At 37.3% G+C, this 12609-nt stretch overlaps 1 protein-coding gene across 1 annotated transcript in view; it reads right to left on the reverse strand.

Moving 5' to 3' along the window:
• Positions 1–583: 583 nt before the first annotated feature.
• Positions 584–12609, reverse strand: part of PTPRC (protein tyrosine phosphatase receptor type C) — a 57658-nt gene continuing 45632 nt past the window's right edge. The window contains exons 13-29 of the mRNA XM_031059180.1: positions 11710–11825; positions 11079–11169; positions 10906–10982; positions 10641–10677; positions 10152–10249; positions 9166–9291; positions 7583–7740; positions 7087–7222; positions 6396–6545; positions 5866–5956; positions 5393–5526; positions 4422–4556; positions 3976–4098; positions 3364–3542; positions 2581–2716; positions 1652–1822; positions 584–1615 (exon numbers count right to left, since the gene is read on the reverse strand). Coding sequence (XP_030915040.1) covers positions 1550–1615; positions 1652–1822; positions 2581–2716; positions 3364–3542; positions 3976–4098; positions 4422–4556; positions 5393–5526; positions 5866–5956; positions 6396–6545; positions 7087–7222; positions 7583–7740; positions 9166–9291; positions 10152–10249; positions 10641–10677; positions 10906–10982; positions 11079–11169; positions 11710–11825 — 2024 coding nt within the window. The 3' untranslated portion in view covers positions 584–1549. The remainder of the gene's footprint in view (positions 1616–1651; positions 1823–2580; positions 2717–3363; positions 3543–3975; positions 4099–4421; positions 4557–5392; positions 5527–5865; positions 5957–6395; positions 6546–7086; positions 7223–7582; positions 7741–9165; positions 9292–10151; positions 10250–10640; positions 10678–10905; positions 10983–11078; positions 11170–11709; positions 11826–12609) is intronic.

The raw sequence follows: 12609 nt of genomic DNA on the forward strand, positions 1-12609 counted from the left end.
CATGTAGTCCCTAGAGCTTTCCTTCCACACATGACCCCTTCAGCTTTGCTAGTTTATCACCCAAGACAACTCCTTGCTGAAGAGGGAGTTCAGCTGACAGCCAAGGGGAATCCCCCTGCTCTGTGTCTGCTTGCTGCCACTTTCTGAAGCAAAACTGCCAGCAAGCACTTGTCTGAGCTGATAATTGTGAACGATATATTTGATCTAGGCTAACAGCACAATTAAATCAGGGCTTTAACCAAGTGTGACTGTACATGTTGTTTAGACAGATCTCTAAGTAATTTCAATTACGTTTTGTAATGAGAAATTAGGAATGAGCAGTGATAAACTTGGAGCAATGAATCTGTTGTGTGACTGTTTCTTTGATGGCTTCAAGCAAAGTAAAATGAAGCCTCTTTCCTCTGTTCTGAAAGAGTTGTGACACTTACCTGGGTACACACACAGTTTTAGAAGAATTAAATGATGTGTTTTCCTACTGACATCTGTAAATTTTATCCACGTATGGGACAGCACAAGATTTTATACATTTAGAAGTAAATGATCAGTTTGCATAGTACTAAAGAGTAAAATAATTTTCATCTTGTCAACTATTAATTACCTTTTTTATTTGTGTTGAAAACAGTAGGCTAAAATCCAGCAAGAAATAGAAAAAATATCAAAATTGTAACATACAAAACGTCATTCTGAAAAAAAAAATATATCCTGTACCAATTAAAATCTACAGGTAAAATTATCAAAGTATTTTCCAATTCTGAAAAGAGGTTGGAGGCATTCATGGAAGTAATCCTTTAAATAAATGTAAGCATAAGAAATAGATATGCAGCACTCAGTATTTTAAGCTCTAAGAGTAAACAGGATGTGTTTTCCACCAGAACTGTTTCAATAATCAAATGCCAATCTCCAAACTCCTACAGGAGTATCAGATTAATATATGTGGAGCAATAAGGACACCTTGAGGACACTTAGAAAAATGCAAAAATTTCAATTCTGCATTAATATGGGAGGACTTAAACATCCTTTGTAAGTTGGAATTCCTTGGAATTGCCACATGATGTAAATTATAAGCTCCTAAAACTGTTTGGCAAACTCCCACAAGTCCCAAGAGTATTATTAATGCTCCCATTAGTCCTGAAACACTAGAATATATGCTTACCTACAGGTTCACTTACTTGCTAGTAGTTTTGAGGACAGACCTGTTCTTGCAACTCAATAATCTTGTTCCGAGTTGCTTTTTTCCTTGTTACAGAAATAAAAAATTTTGCTTCGCTCTCCTCAGCATAGTATTACACTGTACATGTTTTTAAAAGGCAAAGTATAAAAATAGGGAAGCTTTCTGAAGAAGTACTAAAGGCAAATCTACACAAAAATTAAAATTCCACAGTTCTTTGTCACTCTCTGCAAGTTTCAAGTATTCGTTTAAATTTGTACCTTTCAAACACCAAAAATAACTACAATTAAAAAAAAAAAAGTGGGAAGAAGAAGAAATCTTATACCTCCCATCTTGCTTAAGATATTTTGCAGGCAAAAAAGCACTTCTTTTAGTCTAGCTCTAAGTTAGAACTGCAGTTGTGGGGCCATTTGTAGAGCTTTCTGTTCCCTTAGTGCTATCTGCAGCCTTAGAACCACCACATATTTCAGGTGGTTCAATTTCCTCTGGCCGTGGTGGGGCAAGATCAGTTGTGATCAAATCAGTTTCCTGATCTGATTTTCCTACTTCACTGCAAAATTCAACTTTATCTTCCTGCTGGCTGTTCTTCTTTATTTGTCCATTCTGTGCAGGGTAGGTACTGGCAATGGTGTCATACAGAAATTGGTATTGTTCCTTAAAAATAAAGACAAGAGGTTAGTGTTAATGGAATGCTCTGAGTCCAAGAATTAATCCTTTCTTTCTTTTTTCTCTTACATTTTAGAAACGTAGCATGCAGTTGGACAAGCAAGACTGCATATGAAGCACTTCCACAGTTTTTGGCATAGAGAGTGTTGCTCCTATGGTTTATTCTGACTTCATGTGTAGATAACATCTCTGAAACTGTCTGCATCAGATATTCCAAGCTGTCACTCAGTGCCCTTTTGGTTCATAAAATACTAAAAATGTGGTTTTTAGAGTACCTAAGTTGCAAACAACATGTATTATACTGAGTCTGGAAGGTCATGTAATAACCTGCCCATACTGATGACACCAAGGTCCGGTTTGTGGTAACTGCACAGTGTGTGCCACAGTTCCTCTGGAGTGACTAAACAAAACAGTCAGTGGCTGCCAGACTGCACATGGAGTTCATCTCCCAGCTGCAAAAGGGACACTGCATGTACATCATGAACCACCTGCAGGAACAGCAATTTATGCCATTTGTAATTTGATACTGTACCCCCTTTGCCAAAGGCAGTACAGAACTGCAGCTCTGCATATCTCAGACTCCTTCATTCCTATCAGCAAGCGCCACTGCCCAAATGGTGGAATGTGAATGTTCTGATTAGAATCAGTGCTCCCTATACAGAAATTATGCCCAAGGTTATGGGGATATTAGTGATCGTGGTAAGTAATCTCTTTTCTTATTCTATTAATTAATAAGATTTACTTACCAAGGTGGAGACCATTCCCAGCCTGGTGCGACGAAGTGATTTTACTACTTGGAAAACATCTATTACTTCTTCTGTTTCTGCACTTTCCAAAAGGGTCATTAAAGCACAAAATACACCAGTCTGCTGTGATCCATCACTAGAAGATGATGCAAAATATACATGTAAATTAACAAAGTAAAATCAGAAGTCTTCTGACTAAATGTTAGATATATTTTTAAAACTTTCTACTGAATTATATTTCCAAAGCATTTTTTACTGGACTGAAATTGTCACAAGTATACCTGTAGGATTCACACAGGACATAGTTTATCCCTGAAGTACCACTTAAGGGAAGAGGGAAATACAAAATTTGAGACTTACAGTCTCAACTATTGTTAGTAGGATTATCTTCTGGTTTAGATGGGATGCAAGGCTATTCCTGGAAATGGTCCTAGAAAAGTGCACTTGTATCCTGAAGTGAGAGATGATCCTAAAAACTCTACTGGATATTCACTAGTGCATCCTGCAAGTGCACTCTCATCTAGCATTTCCCCACAAAATAGGTGCACCAGCCAAGAGGAGCTGCTCATAGCACCTGCTCTGTGCCCACACTTGCCCAAGAAAAGTGTGCTTTCTTTTCATCACTACAATCCAAAAGGCCAAGCTTGAGCAATCCAAGGAATTTTCTTGGTCTCCAGACACACAGAAAGGCTTGTGAGAAAAGGTAGGCATCCCAAAATGATGGTTGCTATGTATATCCAGAACTTAGAGCTAGATGAATGTGTGTGCTGAATTCAGACCCACCAGCAGTGGACAAGCAGTGGGACACTGCGGGCTCTCCTGTTGTCCTCAGTGACTGGTCTGGCTGGAAGTTTTTGTTTAATGTTGAGAATCATGCTGACTAAATCTTTAGGGGTTTCTGGAACATCACAGCCACTCCATTGATGGTACTGATACTGATACACCTTCTGAGTTTCTTTTGTCTGCAAAACAGCAGTGGAGATGTGGTTATTGTTCAGGATAAAATACAGATCCACACAGTAACTCTATTGTTGCTGATTAACAAAGGAAGAATTATATTCCTGAGGAACTGCAGGGTGATAGTTCTGCCTCATGAATATGAGGTAGGTAGACATCCAAGCTTTGTTCAAAGTACAAAAGACAGCTGATCTCCTGAGACTCCCCTACCACCATCTCAGCAACTCACTAAATAGAAAACTTGAGATAATTTATAGCATTTCTCATGATTGACTGTTGGTCTGGAAGAGAAAAATATTTCCATTTCTCAGAGCAGGAATTCTTAGAACTGCAGTAGGAACTGTTTCTTCTCTTTCTTGAGGCTAAGTTTATAAATTTAGTTTTAAATTTAAAAACTCCTTGAAAACTACATTTCAGAATTTGCAAAGAAACTTTCACCTTCAGATGTGCAACATCAAATGCACGTATGGTATAGTTAGGACCAGAGCTGACATCTGCCATTTGAACTTCTATGCCACCATATGTTTGCTTTCCTTCTCCCCAGTACTGTGCACAGAGTTCCTAAAATGGATAAAAGTACAAGTCAGTGATTAGCACTTAAATTCTTTTTTACTTTGCATTCCACGTGCACCTAGAGACTGTACTGACTTTAAAGCAGTTCCATGGCATTTTAAAATATGGCATTTTAAAATATCATACACTTTTCCCTGAAAAATTCATTTGAAAGTAAGTTAAGTAGGTAAATGATAGGGTAGAATATACTGGAAATGCAAATTCCTTATCCTATGGAAAACATTTGAGCAAGGGAATGAAAGAGTGCAATGCAGTGTTTTGTTTGCATGTAGAGGATATTCAGTGTGTCAGTGTGCAGACAATGCCCTCACCTGATCTCCCTCCTTCAGCTCTGTCAGCATAACAATGACTTTGACTTTTCTTTGGAACACCATTTGCCAGAAGTCAGAGATAGTTTCCTGCAGTGGTCCCTGTGTTGCAATCATGGCTTTTGGACCCCAGTAACCCTATAAAAGAAATAATTGTTTTCTTCAATTCATTTGAAATGTGATTGTCAAACAATACAACTCATCATTTAAGAAATACCCCGTGAAATAAATTAATGCTGTTTGTTTATAGGGAAAACATGCCTTTCACAGTAGGCATGGGTCTTACAGGAATTCTACTACCCAAGTGACACTAACCTCAGTCCTCCTAAGAATATCACTTCAGACTGACAACAAGATATATTGATGCTGCAGTGGCTGAAATTTCACCCTGCCTTTTTTTGAAAAGCATATTTTGAAGGGGTAAAACATTCTGTTTTACACAGCCATTTGATTTTACCACTAAGAAATTGTGTTTATATCACACAAAGTTAGTGCACCAGTCACACTGAGCTTCCTAAAAGTAAAGCAACATTTACCCTGAATAGGTGTCCTAACTGTGCAGCATTTCAAAGGATTCAGATAAATGGAACTTAGCTAGTAATTCCATTAAAATCAGTTACTTTATTTACGGCCAATAATTGTTATTCTTTGGATATATAATGACACCAAAAAATTGTTGGCTCCAATTTTCACTGGTAGGGTTTGGTCCATGTGAATAACTATAGTCACATTTCACTAACAGGGACAATATTAATCTGGTTCCACCTGTAGACAGATGCCCACTAATGGAAATGTATGTTATCATGAGGCCGGCTGAAGGCTAATGGTTTTAAACATAGATGGATTTGCCAATTAGCCATCAGTTCCATCTCCCTTATTCAACTAAATTCTTTTCTGTTGTGATGCCAACAAGAGAATAAGAGTTTGAGCTCAAAGCTTGTGAAATGCCTATAGTGGATCCTCTCAATACATACAGTTATGAAGGAAGCATTGATGTATTTGCTGGATTCCTCACAGTCGCTGTCCTCATCCGAGGACTCATCTGAATCATGCTCAGCCTCCTTACTGCAATCTTCTTCGTGCCTGATGGGCACCCGGTTAAAGTCATCTGTGTGAGACAAAGTGTCACCGGTTAAAGTCATTTGTGTGAGACAAAGTGTCACTGTCACAGCACATGCTGTGGGTACGGCATTTGTGGGGGCCAGGGAATAGAAGAGACCAGTCCTTTCACAATTGACTGCAGAACCAAGGCCACCTTGTTTGAAATAAACATTCTCAATAATTCACACCGTAAAAACTCATCTCTTTTTTAATCACTCTAAGAAGTTTAGAATTTTACAGTGTTCAGAAAACTAATCAAATACTACTCTATAAAGTGATATGCTCATTTTTTCAAAATTTTTCTAATAGAAGAAAATAGATAAATTAGGCAATGGAAAATACTTACAAGGAATTATGTTGGCATTCCTATTTTTGCTTTTATTTTCATCCCGATTCCCAATGTTCTGTGTTCGCCACCCCTTATAGGAAGGCAATCGCTGAAGAAAGAGGATATTTGGTATTATACTTGATTAAAATGGTTCTTGACATCATTGTCTCCTCAGGACTCTCACACCCAGTCTTCATCTTGCAGTGCTTCTCTCCTTACTTTAGTTCTTTAAACTTTGGTAACATCTGAACTACCATTTAAAAATGCCTGCTACATCATGTACAATGGCACAGGAAATCATGAACACACACACAAGTAATCATTCTGTGAGCTCCATCCTTCTTAAAAATATTAACACCAAAGCAGAAATAAAACTTCATTAGCATATAGCTTTTTTCATGAAGGAAAGAAACTTTCTGTGCTAGAGAAATAAAATAGCACCTAAATTATTTATTACCTGAGGTATCTCTCTAGCTCATGACTATTGTGCAAGGCAATTTTTAACATAAGTGGGAAGGAAGGGCAACTGGAAGGCAAAGCTTATTTACCTGGAACTCTGCCTCCAGCAGAGAAGGCTCACTTGGGTGGTCTTTTCTTTTCAGATTGTTAAGGGAGGAATGCAGTTCTGAGAGACTGATCTCTGTTTCTCCATACTGATTGTATTCCACCAGTGCTTGATGAATAAGGATGTACTGTGACTGGTGTTTCCCATTTGAAGAGTTTACACATGAAGTTATTAAAGACAAAAAAAAAATATCACTTTTTAAAATCATTATTAAAAGCTATTACTCCTGTGATAATATCATAAGTGTTATTAATATTCAGCATATTAAACAGATATCAAATTCAAGTGTTAAAACTTTAAAATGCTGAAATAAATTAAAAACATGCAATGCATCAGTCCATAACTTTTGTTGTACTCAACTCATATGAAAATTGCACTGGGGCAGATGTATTTTAGAATTTTTAAAATCCAGTTTGACTCTGTAAGCTCAGTTTTGCATTTATGAATTGTATGCCAAAAAGCTGTTCTCCTTGGCTTCCTCATCTAAAGTCTGAACTTAAAAAGTTGAAGTTCCTAAAATCGAAAAATTATGTTGGAAGATTTTTTCCCCTCTTAATACTTTTCAGAGCTGTATTTTCTAAGAACAGCTTCAACTGAACTGAGCAATGCATTTGTGAGAAATACTGCTGAAGCCCTAGAACAGGAGAGTGGTGACAGGAGTTGCAGGGAGATACCTCTACTTGGACCATGAGGCATCGCTGCCGACGCAGTTTCACGATGTATCCATAAACATCCACTCTGCCCTCTGCGTCCAGCCCCTCCAGCATGGCATCGATCCCGATGTATGTCCCCGTGCGCCCAACGCCGGCACTGCCGTGCACACAGGGACTTGGTTATCCACAGGCAATTCCATTGATTGGCAACACAAACAATCATGAGGTTGCATTAATATCTTTTAATGAAAGCAAGGCCAACATGGCCAAATATGGTGCTTATAGCCAGAGCAGCCCAACATTGATCTGACTGTTTTTCAATTCAGGTTTTATCAACCTGAATTTCTTTCATATCCATCAGAAAACAGGCCTTGTGTATCTTTTGCTGCCTCATTTTCAAGTGTTTATGCCACAAAATCTGGGATCAGACAAAGACTTTTGCCAGATCCCTGTTATAAACAGCTTCATTTCAATCATTTAACATTACCAAATTTTTGAAAGAATAATATCTATTTACCTGCAATGAACCACGATCGGACCACTAAAAAAGTTGCTGAGGGCGTTAACTCTGCGTCGGAGTTTGAGAAGGAGATGTGGATCCTCAGGGACTCCATGATCTGGCCAGCTTGTGAATTGGATATGAGTGACATCTCTTCCAGCTGTCCTTTCTCTTCCCTAGAAAAGTGAAGTATGGTCTTTTATATATATCAATCTATATACACATTAGTATGTGTATACAGATGTAGACAGAAGTCAAAGTGACTAGATTAAAGCCCAAAGCACGTGAGTCTTGAGTGGACTTTGGTATGTTGCTGCTAGACTAAAAGAGAGGACATAAATTTTGATAACCATGATTATAAAACTAAATTAGAAAAACCCCTCAATGACATTCCTTTACTGGCCAAGATTTCATATGCCTGTACAGGCATTTTTCCATTAATTAACCTCAAAATTCTTACTCATAGTTGAGTTATCCAGTTGTGGCAGAGCTATTCATATAGTTGTTTGCCATTGTTTCAGTAATTATACATCACTATTCTACCAGAACTGCAGAAGTCTCCACTTTCTTGCCATGGACCACTCTTCAATTCCCCAACCAATATCCATTTTATCTTTATTGATATGATGTCAGCTAAACAAAGAGCAGACAGTTCTAAAAATATCAGCCCTCAACCTGCTGCAATCCCTGATTTCTAATGTCACATTCCTTAAGGGACAGAGCAATGCCTTTGTAAATAGGTAATTTTTAACATCCTGATCTGCTCACTGACCACACAAAGTTACAGCTTTCTTTTAATCAGACCACTTCCTGAGTAAATTCTAATGCAATATGAGATAACAGAATAGGAATTTCCACCTGTAATCATGAATCAAGCTGGGCGGATTCTACTGCTTTGCTGAAGATCTGCTGGCAGATTTACTCTTTGAGGCTGAATGCTTTTAGCTATGATTTAGGCACCATTTATTATCATTGAAATTTTTTTGCAAAGGGCCTGAGCTGAGCATTTAGCCTTTGATGGCAAATTTTGTTTTCAATTACACACAGGGCAAATAATGTGACTTCAGATGTGTGAAAGAGAGCAATTAACCAGCCTTAATGACTTACACATTTTGAAATGGTGATTTTAAAACACTTATATTTATAAACACACTTGAGATTACCAGAATTTATGATTGTCCCACTGTACAATTATCAGAAGGGTAAGTAATGGCTACCAATGAGTTGCACTGATTTTAGTTGCAGAGGGTTATGATGAGATACACACAAAGCAGCAAATTTTTTGTGTTAGAAAACAAACTAAATATATAAAGACACTGCAGTGTATATATTAATTTTTTTACCACTTAGCAGCATATTAATAGTATAATCCTAAATGTAAGTTCCAGAGGATTAAGGAAAAATACCTTTTGAAGTTGGGAAATACATATCTCACTCATATTTCTTGCAAGAAATTACACCTACATCTAAGTTTTCCCTTAAGCTATATGATGCTTAAGAAAGACAGCAGAGCATCTTCCATTGAGAGCTGACTCTTCTCTCTTAAAATACAGACTCCAAATCAACACTCTAGTCAGTCTCACACTTTTGAATCTACTTACATTTGTGATGTGCAGTTTCTGAATGACATAGTCTGGACATGTTTTACTTTCATAGATCTTCACAATGATGTCCCCATACGTTGCAGTCCCGTTCTCCATTGATGGCCAGTACTGGGCACATTTGTTCTGTGAAGAGATAAGTTAAGTAAGTGATGTGATGTGGTGATGGGGCAGAGAACTGAGAGCTAGAAAAAAGCCTAATTTTAATAGATGGCAACTCAGTTTTCCAACTTTTCAGTTCCAAATATCCACCAACTCAGGTCTCTGACCTAAAATTTATGGCCATGGAATTTAACTTCAGATGTATAGTGGGGAAAAAATCCTGTACACTAGTTGAAACAATGAAGACTGACTGCTTCTGTTGCCTGATGGCTGGAGAAATGTTTGCAGCTACTTCCATGCCTTGTTTTTCAGTCTTCACTGAGAGCTGCTGCTCCTGCCTGCCTATAACATCAGCTTGGGTGTGCTGTAGATCTGCAGGCTGTCAACATCTTTAACTGCAGCTAAAACAGCATATCCCCTTCTTCCTGCTGTACCTGGAATAAGGAACAAAAGCAGGCCAGAAGCACCCAGCCTTTCACTTAAAAAAAGGCAACAGAGGTAAAATATTCTTTCTAGGATCTACTGAGGACATGGCCAGGTTATCAGAATAGACAGGAGAAAAACAGAAACCATACCTTTTCTGACAGATCTATGAGGAGCTACAGTTCTACCTTGAGCCCTTTTCTGGATTAATTAGCTGTAATTTGGAAGTTCACTCTCTGCTACATACTGCTGTGACTAAAGTGATATTTTCTGGTAAGACTGGTAATTTATAAGGCAACACTGTTTTGGCATGCTTTCCAACACAGGTTCTGCCACAACAAGAGAACAGCAAAGAATGAGAAGTACTTAAGAAGAGTATGTAATTCAGCACAGCACAGCAATCCACTCTGTTTTCAAGAAGGAGGGAAAGATAGAAGGAGGGAAGGATGGGTATTTCTCACCCTCTTTCCTTCCTCACAGCGAGTCACCATGACAATAATGGTTGCCTTCTGTTCCCAGATCATTCTCCAGAAATCATCTGTGGTTTCATCCTTGGGGCCTAGAAGGAGATAATTTAAGGGACTTTTTCAGAGTGCAGCCACATGGAAAAACACCTGCATGCTTAGCCAGGCAATCTGAAGAGCTAACCAGAGATCATACAAGTAACAGTCATACACTTGATTTCATTATGGCTGCTGCCATTTAAAGACTCTCATCTGTATCTTTAGTGCATAGCTATGAAATCTGAAAACTTCTGGTGTAAAATTATACAACATGAGAAATCTGTCTTTGAACCACAATTTATTAATTGTCACAAAATTCCCTAAGCAAAAACTCATTGAGTAGTTTGTCACATTAAATTTCAAAATGTGAGATCTTCATTTTTCCTTTAAGATTACTAATAGGATTTTACTACTCTAAAAAAATGGAGGAATAAGATGATAAATTACCTTGTGCAGCAATATATTTTCTTGGTTCTTTGAAGCCCTGTGAAAAGTACATTGTTACCAACTTTTAGAAAGAAAGCATCAACAATATAAAAGGTTTGCAACTTTAAAAATAAATTCAATATGCAACAATTCAATAATACCAAATACATTACAAAGGTGAAAGCAACCCCAATGGAAATCCTCTAAGGTACTGATGCTTCAAATGCACAGACTACAGGATTTCTTCCATAGTGTCCAAGACTTTTTTAAAGTAAAAGTCACTCACATCAATATAACTTGCATTGATATAGTCTGATCCTGGATCTCCTGGCATCTCTGAGAGCTCAACACGGTTATGGTCATCTGTTTAAATAATTTAAACCAAAACAATTATATTATCTCAAGGCAGTGACAAATCAAACATATATAAACCATGTTAAAATTATTACAAATACTCACATGGAAGAATATCAATGTAACGGTTTTTGTTCTGATTATGGGTCTTTTTGGCCTCTTTTATAGAAAATTTACTGAAGACTCTAGGAATACTCTGTAAAATACAAAATTTATTTTATTAGTTAAGGCTAGATTTAAAATTGTCAAATGAATATGGAAATAATTTGGAATTGCTGAATCTGGAAGGTAACATTGTACCTCATAAGATATTACTTCATATATTTCTTATATCTAAAGTTTAAAAAATTCTTCTCCTTAATATAGTTGGTATACATCTCCACAATTACATATTATTTATATCCCCATGGCTATGCAGTAAGACAAAGTTTAAAAATATGTATTAAAAGGCACTTTAGAATGAGAGGTACTTAGACTGCATGCTTTATACTTTTGCTGAAGAACAGCTCCAGGAAAAAAAGAGTATTTTCATCTTACAATGAGGGGAGAGTGGTAGCAAAATTAACTGAGGACTATTTGACCTTAACTTAGACTATTTGACCTTTCTAGATTATTTATTTATTTATTTCTAACTAGTACAAATACAACAGTACATGTACTTCTAACATGCTCCTGGACGGAATTCTTCCAACCACTTGGATAAAAACCTGTGATATATTTTGAGTGAAGGACAAACCTGAAATTCTTCCAAGAAGAGCCTTCCTTCATCTGCAATCTTCCTCTTGTATGTGTCCAGCAATAGCTCTGAGGGTATTGGCTCTATGTTGAGAAGTTGCTTGTCATCATCTTTAACTGTGTAAATAAGTCAAATGTTTATTGTTACTGATGTTGAAAATGTCCATTGCACTTCAGTAAACGTGATTCTAAAACTGCCAGATAAATTAACATAAGAACTAAACTCTTTCTTTTAACTTGGTGTATTTATTTTTATAAAACTGGTGTTGCCTAAGGCAGCTGTGAGCAAACAGGCTGTGGCAATAAGAGAACTTTTCCAGCTCTGCTGTCTGACCGGAGACACCTCTGGAGGAGGCCACATGCAGGGACAGCACATCAATACTTTTGCACAGTGGTGACTGCCATATCAGGGCACAGCAACTGCCTCAACAGCCTCAACAGTTCCACAGCCTTGCCTTCTGCCTCAGTTCTGCTCAGTCATTGTCAGTGATTAAAATAGAACAACATGTATCTCCTAACTTTCCACATTTTCTCCAATTTGTGTTCTGAGTTGCAATAATCTGCAATATCATCTTGAATGAAAAAATAACAATTGAACAACTTTTAACACCTCTTACTAGACATATATTAATTTTTCATTTACATTGAAATGTTGTGTCTAAGCAAATGGATTTGAATGTCAACAAAGTCCTACTTCCCATTTAATGTAGTTAGTTTCTGCAAATTTTAGTGCTCAAAATTATTTTTTTCTTGAAACTTTCTGGTATTGACTGATCCTGTCCTTCTTCACAGGCTTTGAAATCTTGTGCAAAAAGGTGCACAAAATTTTCAGTCTTTGGGATTTGAAAGTCTTCAAAACTTTTCAGTAAAAAATAACTGGCTAATGTTCAGTCTCTTGTTT

This window comes from Geospiza fortis, unplaced genomic scaffold (assembly GCF_000277835.1).
Source record: "Geospiza fortis unplaced genomic scaffold, GeoFor_1.0 scaffold229, whole genome shotgun sequence".
Classification (NCBI taxonomy): Eukaryota; Metazoa; Chordata; class Aves; order Passeriformes; family Thraupidae; genus Geospiza; species Geospiza fortis.